Genomic DNA, 15,506 nt, shown 5'->3' with positions numbered 1-15,506 from the left:
TTTAACCACATTAAATTTGGCTTGGCTCCGTCACATTTCATCACGTATTCGTGTCAAATAAAAAATACACACACATTGATCTCGTGCATGCCGTGATTCGATTTGTTACATATTCTTTTGTATCATCGCCATATTCACTATTTCGCGTCACTCGGATGATCAATTTAACGACACGCGAAAGAAATTTCCGCATGCTCATTACGACGAAAACACATCGTGCAACAAAATGCACTGGGAAAATGAAAATAACGTTCGTCTGCTAACAAAGATCGCCGATTATTCGAGGATGCTTCATACGAAATGGATAATCTCGTCTCGTTAGTATAGTAGAGCGATGTGACATCGCTTCGCAATGTCGGCAGTCCGGACACGAGTGACTCTCTCGCTGCCTACAAAACAAGTTATCGTTCTTTATTGTTACATCACGTATTATCATTACGTATCGAAAGAGGCGACACGTGCCGTTGGCGCCGTTGAAAAACGGTGCGTAGTAGCATGTCACGTAGAGGTGTTTGCGTTCGCTCGCGTTACCTTGCCTGAGTATGCTCTCATAAATCCTGTACGTGGTCTCGCAATCGGCATCCCGAGGATTTACGGGATGCCTAGCGCTTCCGTCGAGGCTCTGACTACGATTCCTAAAGTCTTCCTCCCGTTTCTTCGGAGTCTCGTGGCTCTCGCTCTGTCGCCTAATGTGTCCCAACCGCCTACCGAAATGTCGTATCATCTCTTGTATGCTGTGATGATGATGCTGCTTCTCGTGTTCGTTGGTCGGACTGGGAGAGGTAGATGACGCTTTATCGCTGCTCGCCGTCCGATGGTGATGATGATGATGAAAAGGATGGCCGTTACCGTGGATCGTGTGATAGAGAGACTGATGATTGGACGAGTTGGAACCGTAGGACGAGTACGCGGAACTGACCGAGCCACGGGAGACGTGTCGCTCGTGGAAGTACAGTTTGTTGTCGTGCTTCAACAGCTCCTGCAGGAATCGCGTGTCCTGATTCCGGGTGTCCGACGAGATGGAACTCGTGCTGGTATCACCGCCATTGTCGGAGTCATGATGGTGAGACAAAAGGTGGCTCATTCCGTGCATCTCACGCGAGACGAGAACAATAACTCCGTAACGTCGCGTCGCGAAGGTAGCCGCTCATCGAACGCTTGCCGGACGTCGAATCTGCGAAGAGTTACGTCAAATAATTTCGGAACAACCGGCCGGTTATTCTTCGGCCGAGAGACACGAACGATAGCAGTCGTTAATTGCTCTCGCGCATCGCACACGTTCGCTTATGAGCGTTTCCTGTTTCGCACATCGTGCGAACCTTGGAGCGTACAACTTTCAAATTCGGAATACATTTATTTCAGCAACTGAAGCAAAATAAATGACGAGAAACGTTTCGTTGTTGTTGCACGATGTGCTTTTTCTTCATCTCACGATACTTTTTTCTTCTGTAATCGTTAAAAGAATAACACTTTTTCTCCGTATGCAACGTAATTTAATATGCTCTACCTAAACGTATCGTTATTACATCAATTGGATCGAAACCTACTGTGAGACGATTGCGCATCCTCGTGACGACGTGAGGGCTTTACGAAAGTTACTCGGAAAAAAAAGAAAAAACAGGAAAAGAAAACGTTTGATTAAAAGAAGGAAACGTTCACGACACGAGACTGATTGCGTGATTAGCGGAAGCAGTCAGTGCCGTCAATTATTAAACAACCAAGGGAAAGGGGAAGAGCAAGAGAAGCACTCGCGATTAGACTAGATTATAATAGAAGTAGTTGAAATATCGCTTCCAATATCGCTTCCTTAAACAGTATTTCAATAATGCTGCAATCGGGTCACCGCTAAATTTCGGGGTCGAGGGTGAGGAAGTAGGTCGTATCGATCGAAGGCCAGTTGTCGAGAGGCGAGCGTTGAGAGAGAAAGAGACTGTTAATGAACGGATTTGAAAAGGAAAAAAAACAAAAAGAGACGCATCACGATGAAACGGTGATGGAAACGGTGATGGAAACGGTGATGGAAACGGTGAGGGAAACGTATAAAAATTCTGATCAAACGCGTGGCGATGATCGCAACGACAGCGTCGACGTGCGCGCTTCCTCGCGAAGACCTCGAGTTACGGATTAAGGATCACGTATCCACGGATATCTCGTGACCCCGGTAATTCGATTTAGACTACACGTATAACGCGATAAAGAATATGTATCTCGTGGAGTAGATACGTGCTTTTGGTATTTGTCCACAATCTACTACGCAAACGTTTGTTCGACTTGCGTCGATAAGCGCGTAATTTGCCACTATTATTTCGAGTGCGATACGATACCAAGTGACGAAAAAAGTCACGTGTGTCGAGTGACAACGCGCTACGAATACAATCGCGCAACTGATTTTTGCTTTTCGCACTCTGTTTACTCTAATTACGCGTGTTACATAAGAGACGTAGAATTCGTTATTTACCGAGAGCCGTTTCCAAATTTAATTCCGCTGTCACCCGCTTCGAAGCAGCGGGTTAAATTTACGCTACACCCACGTTACGTCGTGGTATTTACTTGCCGAGTTTAAAACCTATCGTTTGACTCGCCACGACCGCAAATGTTATCAAAACTGCACTCTTATCGAACGTGTCATACGCGCGATTGCGATGGAAATGTGAGCCGCGAAAGAACCAAAGAGACAAAAGTGCGAGCGAGCACGAGACTTTTGAAAATTTGTCGCGACATGTTGTGCGTGCACGATACGCTTAAAGCGTTTCCGGTTCCGAATAAGGAACTACCAATGTGCGAATCTTGAAGACCCTCCTGTATCGAGCACGCATATCGGTGCTATGCTCCTTAATACGTAAAAGAGATGACATTTTTCTCTCTGGCGACCTACATACGTATCGCGAGTGCGAAACCGTATTTGTTCATTCGAGAGGAAAGTTTGCCAAAAAATTGCAAAGACTCGTTCATGTTTCTGCTCGACTCGACGTTACTCTCTTTTCCTTCAACAGTTCGTCTCGTCTTCTTCTTCTCGACGGCTAATTATCACGCCGCGCGCACATGACTGAAAAGGACGGAGATGCAATGACGCTCTCGTCGGAAACGGCGTAGTTACGAGCAAGTAGCGACGAGAAAAGTCTTACAAAGGTAAAACGCCGCCGGTTGTCACTCGATTCCTGATACAACTGATGATAACGATTCCTTTTCTCTGGCACGCAACGGCACGATAAAGGAGAAAAAAGAAATGGTCAAATACCGACAAGATACCGGAAAGATTCTCTCGTTTCGATTCTCGTGAGCGCGCGCGCGCGTAGTTTACTCTCGCTCTCGAGCGGGGAGATAACGTGGAATACGATGCGCGACACGATGCGAATCTTATCAGTTTTTTTACAGACGCGTCTCTCGGCCGGACAACGCTCGCGTAATAAATTCACTCTCTCACTCACTTATAACCTTCTCTCGAGGTTACGACGATTTCCAAAATGCGCGTATCAGATGCACGTACTCGTACGTCGCATTAACGAGAAGCCGATACCATCGCGCTGTACGATTCATCGAAAATACACTGTGCCGTCCACCGTACACGATCCACGCGTATTCTTCTTCTTCTTCTTTTTCTTCTTCCTCCTGCTCGCTGCCGCGGGGAACACGCAACGACGATGTTCACGGACGAGAGTCTCTCGTTCCGCACGTTGCTCGGGTACGCGCGCAATGACACGGCGAAAAAAAGCCGCGATTCACGAAAACGTCGCTTTCTCGACAAAGCAATGCTTCGTTCGTCACGTCGAGCAATTTCGAGTCTCGCGGGCATCGATCGCCGTAGACGCGAACGAGAACGCGTACCGTCGCGACTGGTCTGGCGTACCGCTCGGCGTCGCGCCGCACTGCGATGCACGTTCGCGTCGATTCCGCCATCTTGCCAAGAACGCCGGAAGGCGAGGTGGTGCTCGGTCGGTACGTACGCATTCGGCGATACTCGCGTGACACCGCGATCGACCGCGAATAAAATCTCATAAATCAATAACGCAATCGTCAATACGCGTCCGCGTCACAAAGGTGGCAGCACAAATGACGCTCTCGCAGGAAGAAGATACTCGAGGATTTCTTTGTGTCGAGATTCATTAAGATGTCCTTTTCCGCTCAAAATAGAAATTCGAGCCAAATTTGTCGGTTATCACGTAGACGCGCGCGTCTACGTGATAACCGACGAGATTAAACAGACTTTAATGCAGTTTAATTGCAGGGACTTACTCTGCGACGCTATCTGTGTCTGATGCTGCACGGCCGCTCTCTGAAACAGAAACGGAAAGAGAAACGGGTGGAGTCGTTTGAAATTTTATGTTTACCACCGTGACGCGATTGCGAGAATCTATTGCATAAAATTTCCATCATCATCAATTCGCGAACAGTTGCAAAAGTTGCACGGCATTACGGAGAAAGAGAGAATTGATTTGATTTATATACGTTTTGCAAAATCAGTCGAATGCCAGACGCCTCGAGACTCTTGGTGTCCAAGGAGCGGCTTCTCGGTTTTGCGCCGAAACGATCGTCCTTCTTGCCGCTTTTTATCCATCGAAAATACGAAGACATCACGGGATCTTGCGTTTATCGTCCTTATCGGTCGATCGCGCATAACCCAACGGTCAAAGAGCTACGACCAAGCGACACGGAGTCACTTTATGCCGCTCGATGGACTCGACTCGCCGCGACGCGCGTAATTCCCTAATTGCAAATACGCGGTTCTCCGTGGCTCTTGTCGAGCACCGGAATTGAGGAATCGACCAGTCGTGGACCCGCTTCCTTCCACTCACCGCGTTCGAAAATGCGTCAGATAATTCACGCAAGAATTATTCACGCAAATTTCACGATCGTGACGCAACGTCGTACCGTGTCGCGTCTACGCGATAAAGAAGACGATTACTAATACGCGCCGTGGCCCATATGCTACAGGTGCAACGCACATTCTGCCAGGCTTGTCTCGCGTTCTTTAATCATTCCTGCACGCATGAAGTTTGCCCACTGGTGCTATTATCACCATTTCAAAAGCACAGCTCGAAATTTGTCCGTTGCAAATATCGCATTCTCGGTAACCCGACGTGGCATTTAGCGTTTTACGAGAGCAACTGTAGCTTACAATCGGAAGATCGAAGACTCATCTAGATCATCGTAACGACAAAATACCGTATCGTCAAGTTTTTGGTTTTTTTTTGATCATTTATGTCATTTTTATATGTATCGTTATTCAAAAAGGTGCCGATTGGATAATTTTGAACGCTTACGAATTCAAACGCGGATCACGCGACTCCGGGTTGATTGGTTGAAACTTTTCGTAGAACTTTTCCCCGGAAGAAAGGAAAAAACGATTCGTTGCTCGCGTCGCTGTTATCTTGATCGACACTCGTAAAGATAGGACGGAAGTTTTTTTTTACACGTTTGGCGTTGCAAGTACGGCGAGTCACTGAATGGCAAACGTGTCGTTTTGCCCTCTCTCTCTGCTCAATCCATACACGTATGGACACACGTGTTACCTCCCACTAACGGTAGCTCGACGCGTTCTTTTGTAAACATTCGCGAGGCACCTGTTCTCTCGGCGCAAATATTGCGAGCCTAACCGCCGAACCGTACCGGGTACCGCATAGGCGCCGAGTCACCTTGCGATGCGCACAAAAGGACCTCCTCTCTTTCTCATTCATTCATATTCATAAAAGATTGTCTCAAGGCTGTATTCAAACCGTACTGCATCTCAACGTGTCGATCGTCATCGAAATGTCTTTAATTCAATTAAAGAATATAATCTATTCAATCGCAATTACCCGTGCTTCATACCGTCTCTCTCTCGTCTCGTTTGACGACACGATTTATTCTTTGATATTCTCTGTCCTGCATTTTTGACGGAGGATAATTTCGTTCATCAAGAATTTCGAAGCGACAATCGAAAGAGATTAAGAAAAAAAGAGGAAGAAAATGCTTTTACCTACGCTCGAGTCTCTCACGCTAGAGACATCTACCTCTAGCAATGCAAATTCCATCACCGCGAGTGCGATGCGCAAAACGCAAGGTCGCGGCGATGGACGTAAGACGGTAAGAGATCTCTTACCGCTTTCCGTTTGTCCTCCGCGCTCAAGGCACTGTGGCTTCTGTGCCTGATGAGATCCATGACTTTGCTCACGGGATTCCTGCTGCTCTCGGATCCAGCTCTAGGTCGTCCACCTTGCTCCTTGCTCTCTCTTTGTTCCTTCTGACCGTCCCGATGATGTTCCTTCTCCGTATGTACATCCACCGACGAGCTTCCGTGTGATCCTCTGTGCAACGAATGCTAAACAGCGGCAGGAAAAGAGATACGCATCAAGAGATTTTTCGAATTCTGTAATTCTCTAAACTAGAATAGGCTCTTTTACCTGAACGGCACTTTTCATATTAGCTATAATACTGGGTTTTCTCTTGCCGGCGTCCGACTTGCTTCTAGGTCTGAAAGCGTCAAAGAGCGCTGGCTTTCGCGTAGGACTGGCCGTCAACTCATCCGCAACACCACCACCGCTTCTTCTACGTTCGACGCTGTTGCTGCGGCTATTACTGCGACTGGTGGAACCGGATCGAGTGCCGGACGTCTTCCGACCATCCTTGCCGGAACTGGATGAGCTCGACGCTGCTTCGGTCGGCTGCGGAAGAGGCGTCGATTTTCCAGAACTAGGCGCGCTGCCATAGGACGACTTCCTGATGGTCTTTGAGTGTGAACCCCACGTATCTGTAAGCTCCCTTATTCTATTACCCTCTTTCTTTAATGGCGCTTAATTTCACCCGCTAAAACTCACCCGCCCGTGGCCTATGACCTTGAGAGACATGGCTGGAATTATCTGCGTCCTCGGTCACAATCGTCGGAAGTGGTTGTGAGCCTAGTTCCTGAAAAAAGAAAAGAAAAAAAACGACGATAACATTTTTGCTCTTGGATTTTAAAACGATCGAATTGATTGTCGGGATTGAATCTTTGATCGTACGTATACGTACTGGGTATTTGTTAAGAGAATCTGCGAATCCTGCAAGCTATCGTAAGCCGTGAACTTAACACGCGACAAGATGATTAGATAAAACACCGTTTAAAATGAAACGATAGTTGATAGCGATTATATCTACGCAAGCTTCTCACACGCGTAAAACGCAATAACTCTAGTTGCGAGTTGGGGGAGGTTCAACCTCAATCCAAACATGGAGAAAAACGCTACCTGACCGTTCACAAGTTACGTAATATTAAGTATATCTTTGCAATTGTTCCGAGAAGAAAGACTTATCTCTGGGAAATATCCAACGGGATCATTCCACTTTGTCCGCAATTTCTAACGTGTCCAACTCGAGTCTATTTCCGTTATGCTATTTTAGCCTAATGTAACATGCATGTAAAAATAACAGCTCGCGCTACGTGACGAGATATCCCGTAGTTGTTCGTTACGCGCATTTATGCCAATTCCCGTGTAGCACAAAACGCGGGAGACGAGATCGAAGCAGGATGCGACAGCACGGCGACGTTCGAGAGGTTCTCATCCATCCCCATCCGTCTTTCGCCTTCTGCATTGGTATCTGCAGTCGCAAATCTAGTCGTGGGGCAAAACGTAAATCGCTAAAGAAAGAATATTTAATACCTTGTAAGTCCCGTGATACTCCGGGCAGCGATCCAAATACGGCACTAGGGAGTACTTTCGTACTCTCCCGAGAGATACCGACATTTTTTTCTTCGCGAATTCAACGCGAAAACAACGTAAAATATTCACGATCACGATATTTCCATTGAGATTTCGAGGCTGAAACGCTGAAGCGTCCCTCGATAACAAGTACACTACCTTCGCGCGGTACGTTATCGGAACGACTTTCGCGTAAACGGACCGGATGTATCCGAAAACTAATAATAAAAGTGATCCAACGTGGATACGAGGTATCTCGAAGCGCACTCGTGTCTGTCCGATTACTGACGGTGCCATATCGATAGCGATATTTCCTGGACAATTGTCATAACGCCGTTATCTCCGGCTATCAAGATAATTCCGTGCAGCTGCGTGCCAATCCATTTTTATCAAATATTTTATCACGATACAACTAGCTTGCTAGTCGTAAAAATCTGATCGTTAGTCTTGTCCTTAATATATAATCCTAATAGTTGCACCACAAAGGCTTAAAAAGGTTTCAAGGCCTGGAGATATGCCAATACGTCTCTGAATTATCACTAGTAAGAAATTGAAATTTCTTCCTAGTACAAAAGTGAATATCGCGCCTCGTTTATGCTTATCCTTATCGGTACGATACGAATGTTACACGTCCATTATACAAAGCGTGCCGTTTATGAACTTTGGCGTTTAAGGAAAGGTTTGCCGTCGTTATACGCGTACGATGACGCACGCGAGGTAGCAGTCAAAATATGTGCGAGCTTCTCGCACGGTATAGTAATTCCTCTCTCAAACGAATCGATAGAGCTTAAAGGAAGCCTTGTACCACTTCGCTTCACCCTTTTCGCCAGACGCTAACGGCACATTGAAATCTGGGGCACACGGACTACGAGACGTATCATCCGGTTCTTTTTACCGTTTCTTACTCGAAATGCAAAGACACCGATGCCAATTGCAAAACCGAACAACAACGACTTTACGACGATGCAACGATAGATTCGAAGCCGTGGCTAAATTCTTACAGCTAAATCAATCCCGAGCGCACGAGCGTACAAACGACGGGTTACTCCGAACTCTTTAACGCGATTGAAACGCCGCGCCGGCCGTAAAGATGTCCCTCCCACCACCACGTTATACCACTCGCAAAGATCGATTCTGGGACACGCTTCGCGAATGTTGTGCCCGGCGTTACGACGACTGTACAAACTCATTCGCGTCCAACGGTAAATTCTTATATCTTTTCATTTTTCCACGTTTTTTTAGACAGCAATTTTCCAATTTTCCGAGCGTACGACGCGCGTGCAAAAACTCAGTGTTGGGTCAGCTCGATCCGCTCTCCGCTTGGAAGATGAGGAGAAAGGAAAAGACCCCGCTTTTCAAAGTATGCCCAGCGGATCGGACATTAGCCTCGTTGTTTACGGAAGCGCTGTTTGAGCGCGCGCACGCTGAATATCTATGCGAGAGCAATCTTATCGCGTCGGTAGCGTTCGCGACGAGTTTGCAAAGAGACTTTTTGCGAAAAGACGAAAAGCGTTTCAGCGAATAAACATCGGGACAGTTTAAAGCGACATTTAAACTAGACCGTTCCTTTCACGTTTCTCGAATGGGAAACGTTATTGCTGCGAAACGCGACGCATTTTTTCATCCGTTTGTACGATAACGATTACCATTGCAGAGGACATTGAGAGAGGGAGAGAGAGAAATGCCGTGGAAATACGATGACGAATCCAATTTCGTTTCGTTACGTACCGCTGCTCGTGAGCTGATTGATCGCAGCGCAACTGGGAAGAGAACAACGAGCGATTTGCAGATATAAATACGAGATTACTCTACGATACGTCGTCGCGTCGATCGAGAGTCGCCGAGAGATCGCGGTAAACAAATTTGTGAGACTGCTTCGCCTCGCGGCAATTGGTTAATTGATGCAATTATAGCGAGAGCTCAAATAGGACGTCGACTGGGATAACGCGTACGTCAGGAGATTAGGAGAAAGCGAGAAAAGAGATCGACAAACTCGTCGAGACATCTCGTTCGAGCCTGCTGTTTAAAAGATCGCATGCGAGTGTGAGCATCGCTTATACTTGTAATAAAATCTTCTCCTTCCGCTGTCGCGAATAACGGAATTTAGACACTCACCCGCCGTTTCCTCTCCTGTAGGAAATCCATTCGACGCACCCACACCTCCTCCGTGGAGTCGTAATCGAGGGTGCTGGTGCTGCTCGCCTGGCTCTTCATCTCGATCAAGCTGCTGTCGAAGAACCTCTTGTCGAGATGCGGGCTGGGTAACGGGCTGGTTCTCGAGAAGGTCATGCTGGTAGAATACGAAGGGGGATCCGTAGCGGGAAACGTCATGCCCGGACCAGTGGTGTGTCTTCTCCGAAGGGGAGGCTTCGTCGTCGAGGTAGGCGATGTCACCGTCGACGTGGTAAATCTACCAGACTTGGACGTTGACGTCGCGGTCGTAGTCGCGACCGAGATCCGCTCGCTCGCTACCGTTGACGTCGCTGACGTTGTCGTCGTCAACAACGACGGTGAAGGTGGCTTAGCTTCCGAGACACTGGACGTCGGCAGAGACTTTTCGTCAATCTTTTCCGAACTCGAGTTCTCCGAGGATGACGGGCTCGACGCCTTCGACGTCTTGGAGGAGACGCTGTCGGCCTTCTCGCTCTGCGTCTTTGTCGCGTCGTCTTTTTTCGCTTCGGTATTTGGGCCATCGGTGTTTTTGCCTGAAAAGTTACGCTACCATAAATCTAGGTGCCGCGAGAAAGCTTTCACTATCCGAGCGAGGCAAAGTCTCAAGGACACGAAGCGTCGCAAAGGCAGGTGATTGCGATCCGCGATTATATAATTACGTGTGTGTGAGAAAACAAGGAAGACGATCGCGCCCGCGTACCTTTAAGAAAGAGAGAAGCAGCGCGTTATAAATACGCTTACGTTACCCAAGTGGAGTGACTTTTCGCATCGCGCGTTGCCAAACGTTAGCACGCGAGCTAATCTTAGCTCTCATTGGACGAGCGTAATAGCTTATGTATCTCGTACGCTTTGCTCGTAATCGCTGGAATCTCACCTTCCTCAGTTTCGTACTCGTCCTCCTCTCGACACTCGGACAATCTTCTGCCCCAGGGATACGGACTGTGCGTCTGATTTCGCGACGGTAGTCGATTCACGTGCGACAGAAAATAATGATGAAAGAAACTGTCAACGCCGTCCGAGTCCTCCCCGGAGGACTGCAACATATCCTTGAGCGCCGCCAGCGAAGTGATGGTATTGTAATTGATCGCCGAGACCAGATCATCCTCGATGTCGCTGTCGTCCGTGGTGTCTTCGTTCTTGGTCGCGCTCTCCTTCGAATCCTCCTTTGTCGTTTCCGCTTGCGCCGTCTCGGTCGCGGCGGTTTTCGACTTGGCCGGTTCGGTCTTGTCATCCGAGCTAGTCTCGGATTCGTCGTCGGAAGTACTGGTCGATGTATTGTCGCTGGTGGACGATCCCTGCTCCTTCTTCTCACTTTCGGTTTTCGTTTCCTTGCGTTCCTCCTCATCGGCGGACTCTTTGCTTCTCTCGTCCTCATCGTCATCGTCGTCCTCCTCGTCCTCCTCGTCATCGTCGTCGTCATCGTCCTCGTTGGTCGACAGCGTTTTCTTCAGTGTTTTCATCTCGTTTTTCTCATTCATATTTATCAAAGGGTCCGTGCCCGTTTCCTTGGCCTCCGTTTTCATGTTTCGATCGGCGTTCTCCCGTTTCCTCTCGCTCACGTCGCAATCATCCGACTCGTTTTGCTTATCGTTACCAGAGTTCTCCATCGAGGTAACTGAAAGAGAGGGTAAATTATTGTTTTTAGAGCAACACGCTAGTTAGCTATGCGCGTCGACGCGTACTCGCCGCAATGCGTCAACGCCTATTCCCGTTTGCAACATCCGCGATTCGCGTTACGCGACCCGTTATCTGCAATCTCCTCTCGATACTCGGCAGATACTCCGAGGGATAGCGCACGCGGCGGGGAAAATTCGTTGGGAAACATTCACGAAACGTGCGATTCAATTTGCAAGGGTGGCCGGCGCGTGCATGAGTCACGCAAACCAGTCGTATCGTACGCAAAATCGCGAGGCGATGATGAAACTTTAGCAGATCTTTGGCCAACCTCCGCCGCTCGGTACTTGCTAACGCGTGACGTAAAACGCTATTCGGCTCGTGGACCGATCCGAATGATCAGTTTAACGCCGGACACGCGACATGATTCTAGCCTCGCGCGAGTGAGCAAACTTGAAAAGACAGCTTATCACTGATCAATTTCCTACGTGCACCTAGATGCACATCTTTGTCTTATCTCGAGAATTTGGCAAGAAAATTCATCAGCGGAGACGACGTTAAGCCGTGTACCACGCGGCAATGTGCCAATCTCACGTACACAATGCGCAAAAAATAGTGGACGTCGTCCGCGACGTGAAACGCAACGTTTGACGTTCTAAGATATTTCGATAAGCAATACACGCAGATATCTTCGGTATTTGGCGAAATTATTTCAATTCTCCTCGAGGACTCGATCAACAGGTGTTTCCGGATGCGAAGTCACGCGTGATTGTCCGTGAGAGAGTTTCACAAACGTTCGTTCGAGCGAGGCAACGCACCTGAAAAGCGCTCGACGACGAAGCGCGTTCACGCACGTAACTCGCGCGAGTACGCGTCTCTTGTACGTATAGGACGCGCCGTGTATTAATACTTGTCGACATTGAAAACAAACAGCTGATTCAAGGCTGCGACGCCCACCATCGTCGTACCCTTGAATGCACAATCGCAGACTTATTCCAATTGTACCGTTCTGTCATCTTGCGTCACGATTACGCGACATGTACACGTATATGACACATGCACTCTCTCTTTGAGAGCGTAGTAAAAGCGAGTAATAAACGTGAGAAAGTCCTTTTTTACGGCGTTTTGTTTCATCAGCCAATAAATGACGTAAAAAGATCTCATCGTAACCACGCGGTCAGTTTTCGCGATAAGATTACCGTGTATTGTACACCGCGAATAATCCGCTGCCAGGGTTATCCTAATTCGATCCTAATTCGATCCTAATTCGATCCTAATTCGATCCTAATTCGATCCTAATTCGAGGAGGTATCGCGACTCTCATAAAAAATTATCAATCTCCCTCGGAATTTTATCACTTTATCATCGTGTGTTTTAGTTCGATGCGCGTTATTACGTTGGCCATTTTCGCGTAAATCGCGCGGTCATCCAAGTGGCTGACTGCGATGACGACGAGGCGATTCATCTTGGCTCGAGCGCGTGACGATCACTGGTAAGCACGTGCTCGATATCAATTACCGTCCAAGTGGATAAAGCGACCGTAACGAATCAGGGAATACCGTGCGAATTGACTAAGGTTGCGAGATTCTCGCGAACGTTAATGTCATTAACGATATGTCGTTAATACCGCGGACGAACGCGATTGTTCCGTGGCTCCGAGCAGAAATTATAGATTATAATACACGTATACGTCTCGATCCATACTGAGACGCGCTTATAATCTGACTAATTTGCATCGTTTGCAAATCAGCCAAGCTGACAGTTATACCGAGAATTTTGGACGAGTCACTCGTACAGGTGCGCATATAATTTTATTTTTGGCAGCTTTCTTTGGTAAAGGACCCGAAACAAGACGCACACGTAAACGCGGCATACGGAGAAAAAGAATGGAAACATTGTATTCCCATTGAAGGCTTGAAGAGATCGATCGCACTTAAATCGTGCAACAATAGAATGGAGATTTGCGATACGTTGCCAAAAGTTTGCACAAACGAAACGTTATCGAGAACGAAGCGGGATTTGTTGGGTAAATCCCAGTCGCCGCATTGTCAGTCTCGATGGTTTCCTTCACGAACAATCTCGTTACTTGACGTCAAATCGTCAACTTTCTTGTTTCTTACATTTGTTAATTTTCTTTATCACGAGGATGAAAGAACCTTGTCGCTTCTGAGTTGATGCATAAACAGCGTCAAGTTGAAAGGGTAAAGTAATTGTTTTACCTCTCTCTCTCTCTCTCTCTCTCTCTCTCTCTCATACGTAATCAACCGATATGTAAATTGTGGAAACGAACATTTGGCCTCTCTTTTCTCGCCTGTCTAACAATCACGACTAATTAGTCTTTGACCTCGCCATTTATCGCCGTACAAACGTCGTACAAATGAACGTCTGGATTCCGGAACGATTCCATGTCGATGTAGTCGTTCTGTACAAGACAAGCGAGCGACGATGTCGCGGTTTGCGTTACCACACCATTGTATATAATCGCGGCAGCAATTACGCATCGATGCGGCGTTTTCACCATGTGTTTTCAATAAAATAGACCACCGGTAGCGATCTCGCGATTGATCCACATCAGCTTGTCGCGTACATGACAGCAATCGGGAATAAACTACGGGAGACGAGTAATCGGAGAATGCACGTGGCACGCATCGTAAATATTTGCTAAATACTCGCTGACGACGCGTCCGGTAATCGCGATCAGCAAACCAGCGAGACGCTAGAACGTTCTCGCACCGAGATCGAAATAACACGGGAAGAGCATCCGTGCCGAATGATAAAAATAAAGCAGGCGACCACGTGTCAAGATAATTAAGACAAGTAATCGATAGCGCGCGCGTGCCCGACGAACAAACGTTGCAACGTTTCGTCAATGAAAATGGTTAGGTTACCTTGATCGCCGACCAATCGTCTCGGCAGCTTGCCTTTTAACCGAACTTGCCTCCTCCTGATACATCGACGACAAAAGACGACGGTGAGTTAGACGGTTTGCGCGTTATCGAAACTGTGCGAATCACCGTAAATCCGTAAATGGTCTAGCAGTTTTCTCGAAATAGCTTCCCGGTCGATCGATTCTCTCATATTCGTACTTTCGCATCCACGCGCGCGGAGGTTAGGTACGGGCAGTCGAGCGATAACTCTCCGAGTCGCATCTGGTCTGATCGACCGCGGCGGCTGTCAACAATTTTCAGCCCGTTGCTACTAAAACGAAAAGATATCGCGCGATCCGATAGTGATCGCAACTGCCAAGCAATCACCGGCGACGTTATTACGTATAAGAAATCGTGATACACTGAAACTTTAATTACGACTCTCGAAACACCATAACCTCTGACCTCGCGAAAGATGGGAGAATCCTCTTTCTTTCCGATGGCGGAGGCGAGTGCTTCCTCTCGTGACGATCGATCCTCGCTGGCACGCACCAATCACGACACCCACACGAGAAAGGATTTATTATGGATATTGTTAAGGCTGTAACCGCGCTCTCAAAGGCCGCTCCGCGGCCGGCAACGTACGGCGCGCATCCTTCCCGGAGCACCGGTTAACATCGACTGACGTCTCGCGACGAACGACCAGCTGATTGTCGCCGCGCTGGCTAAACCGACTACGACGAGCTGTGGCTACGCGCTTCGTAAGCACCGCCGGCGAATACGCGTACGACGACGGCCACGACCCCAGAAGGGAGAGGCCAGATCAGACCCGGCTAGAGCACGCGCGAGACATCGGGCCTGTACAGGTAACGGGAAACGGATCAACCGAGAAGGCGCCGATCAGTCGCCCTCCGGCCATCACTGTGCCGCCACTGTCGAGAGACACGCGATACGCGCGTTCGCGCGTACGGCGCCACCGTAGCTCGCTCTTGCCCTTACTTTCATCTACTTGGCATATTTTCCATTTACCGTACCGCGTACGTACGGACGAGCCATTGATCAAGTTGTCGCGATTCTTCTCATTTCATCTCGCTAAGTAACGGAGCCTTTCTCTCGCTCGTTCGATCGTGCTACTTGAAAATAGAAATCACTCGCTCAACCCGCCATTGAATCGTACTGTCCCACTTTTCTAGCAAGG

General features: G+C 48.1%; 1 protein-coding gene across 4 annotated transcripts in view; it reads right to left on the bottom strand.

Annotated features, from left to right (window-relative positions):
• Nucleotides 1–15,506, bottom strand: part of LOC105275230 (serine-rich adhesin for platelets) — a 26,462-nt gene extending 10,956 nt beyond the window's left edge. For 2 of the 4 annotated variants that reach the window (XM_026973957.1, XM_026973960.1), the window contains exons 1-7: nt 15,343–15,506; nt 10,702–11,442; nt 9,771–10,360; nt 6,795–6,882; nt 6,381–6,727; nt 6,080–6,298; nt 4,234–4,273 (exon numbers count right to left, since the gene is read on the bottom strand). In XM_026973957.1, coding sequence (XP_026829758.1) covers nt 4,234–4,273; nt 6,080–6,298; nt 6,381–6,727; nt 6,795–6,882; nt 9,771–10,360; nt 10,702–11,442; nt 15,343–15,364 — 2,047 coding nt within the window. In that variant the 5' untranslated portion in view covers nt 15,365–15,506. Of the gene's footprint in view, nt 1–4,233; nt 4,274–6,079; nt 6,299–6,380; nt 6,728–6,794; nt 6,883–9,770; nt 10,361–10,701; nt 11,443–14,329; nt 14,458–14,773; nt 14,914–15,342 lie in introns of those variants that run through there. The other 2 variants (XM_026973958.1, XM_026973959.1) reach the window with 2 other exon arrangements.

Source organism: Ooceraea biroi, chromosome 11, assembly GCF_003672135.1.
Source record: "Ooceraea biroi isolate clonal line C1 chromosome 11, Obir_v5.4, whole genome shotgun sequence".
NCBI classification, from domain to species: domain Eukaryota; kingdom Metazoa; phylum Arthropoda; class Insecta; order Hymenoptera; family Formicidae; genus Ooceraea; species Ooceraea biroi.
The sequence above is the reverse complement of the archived record's forward strand: the minus strand, read 5'-3'. Positions and strand labels throughout refer to the sequence as shown.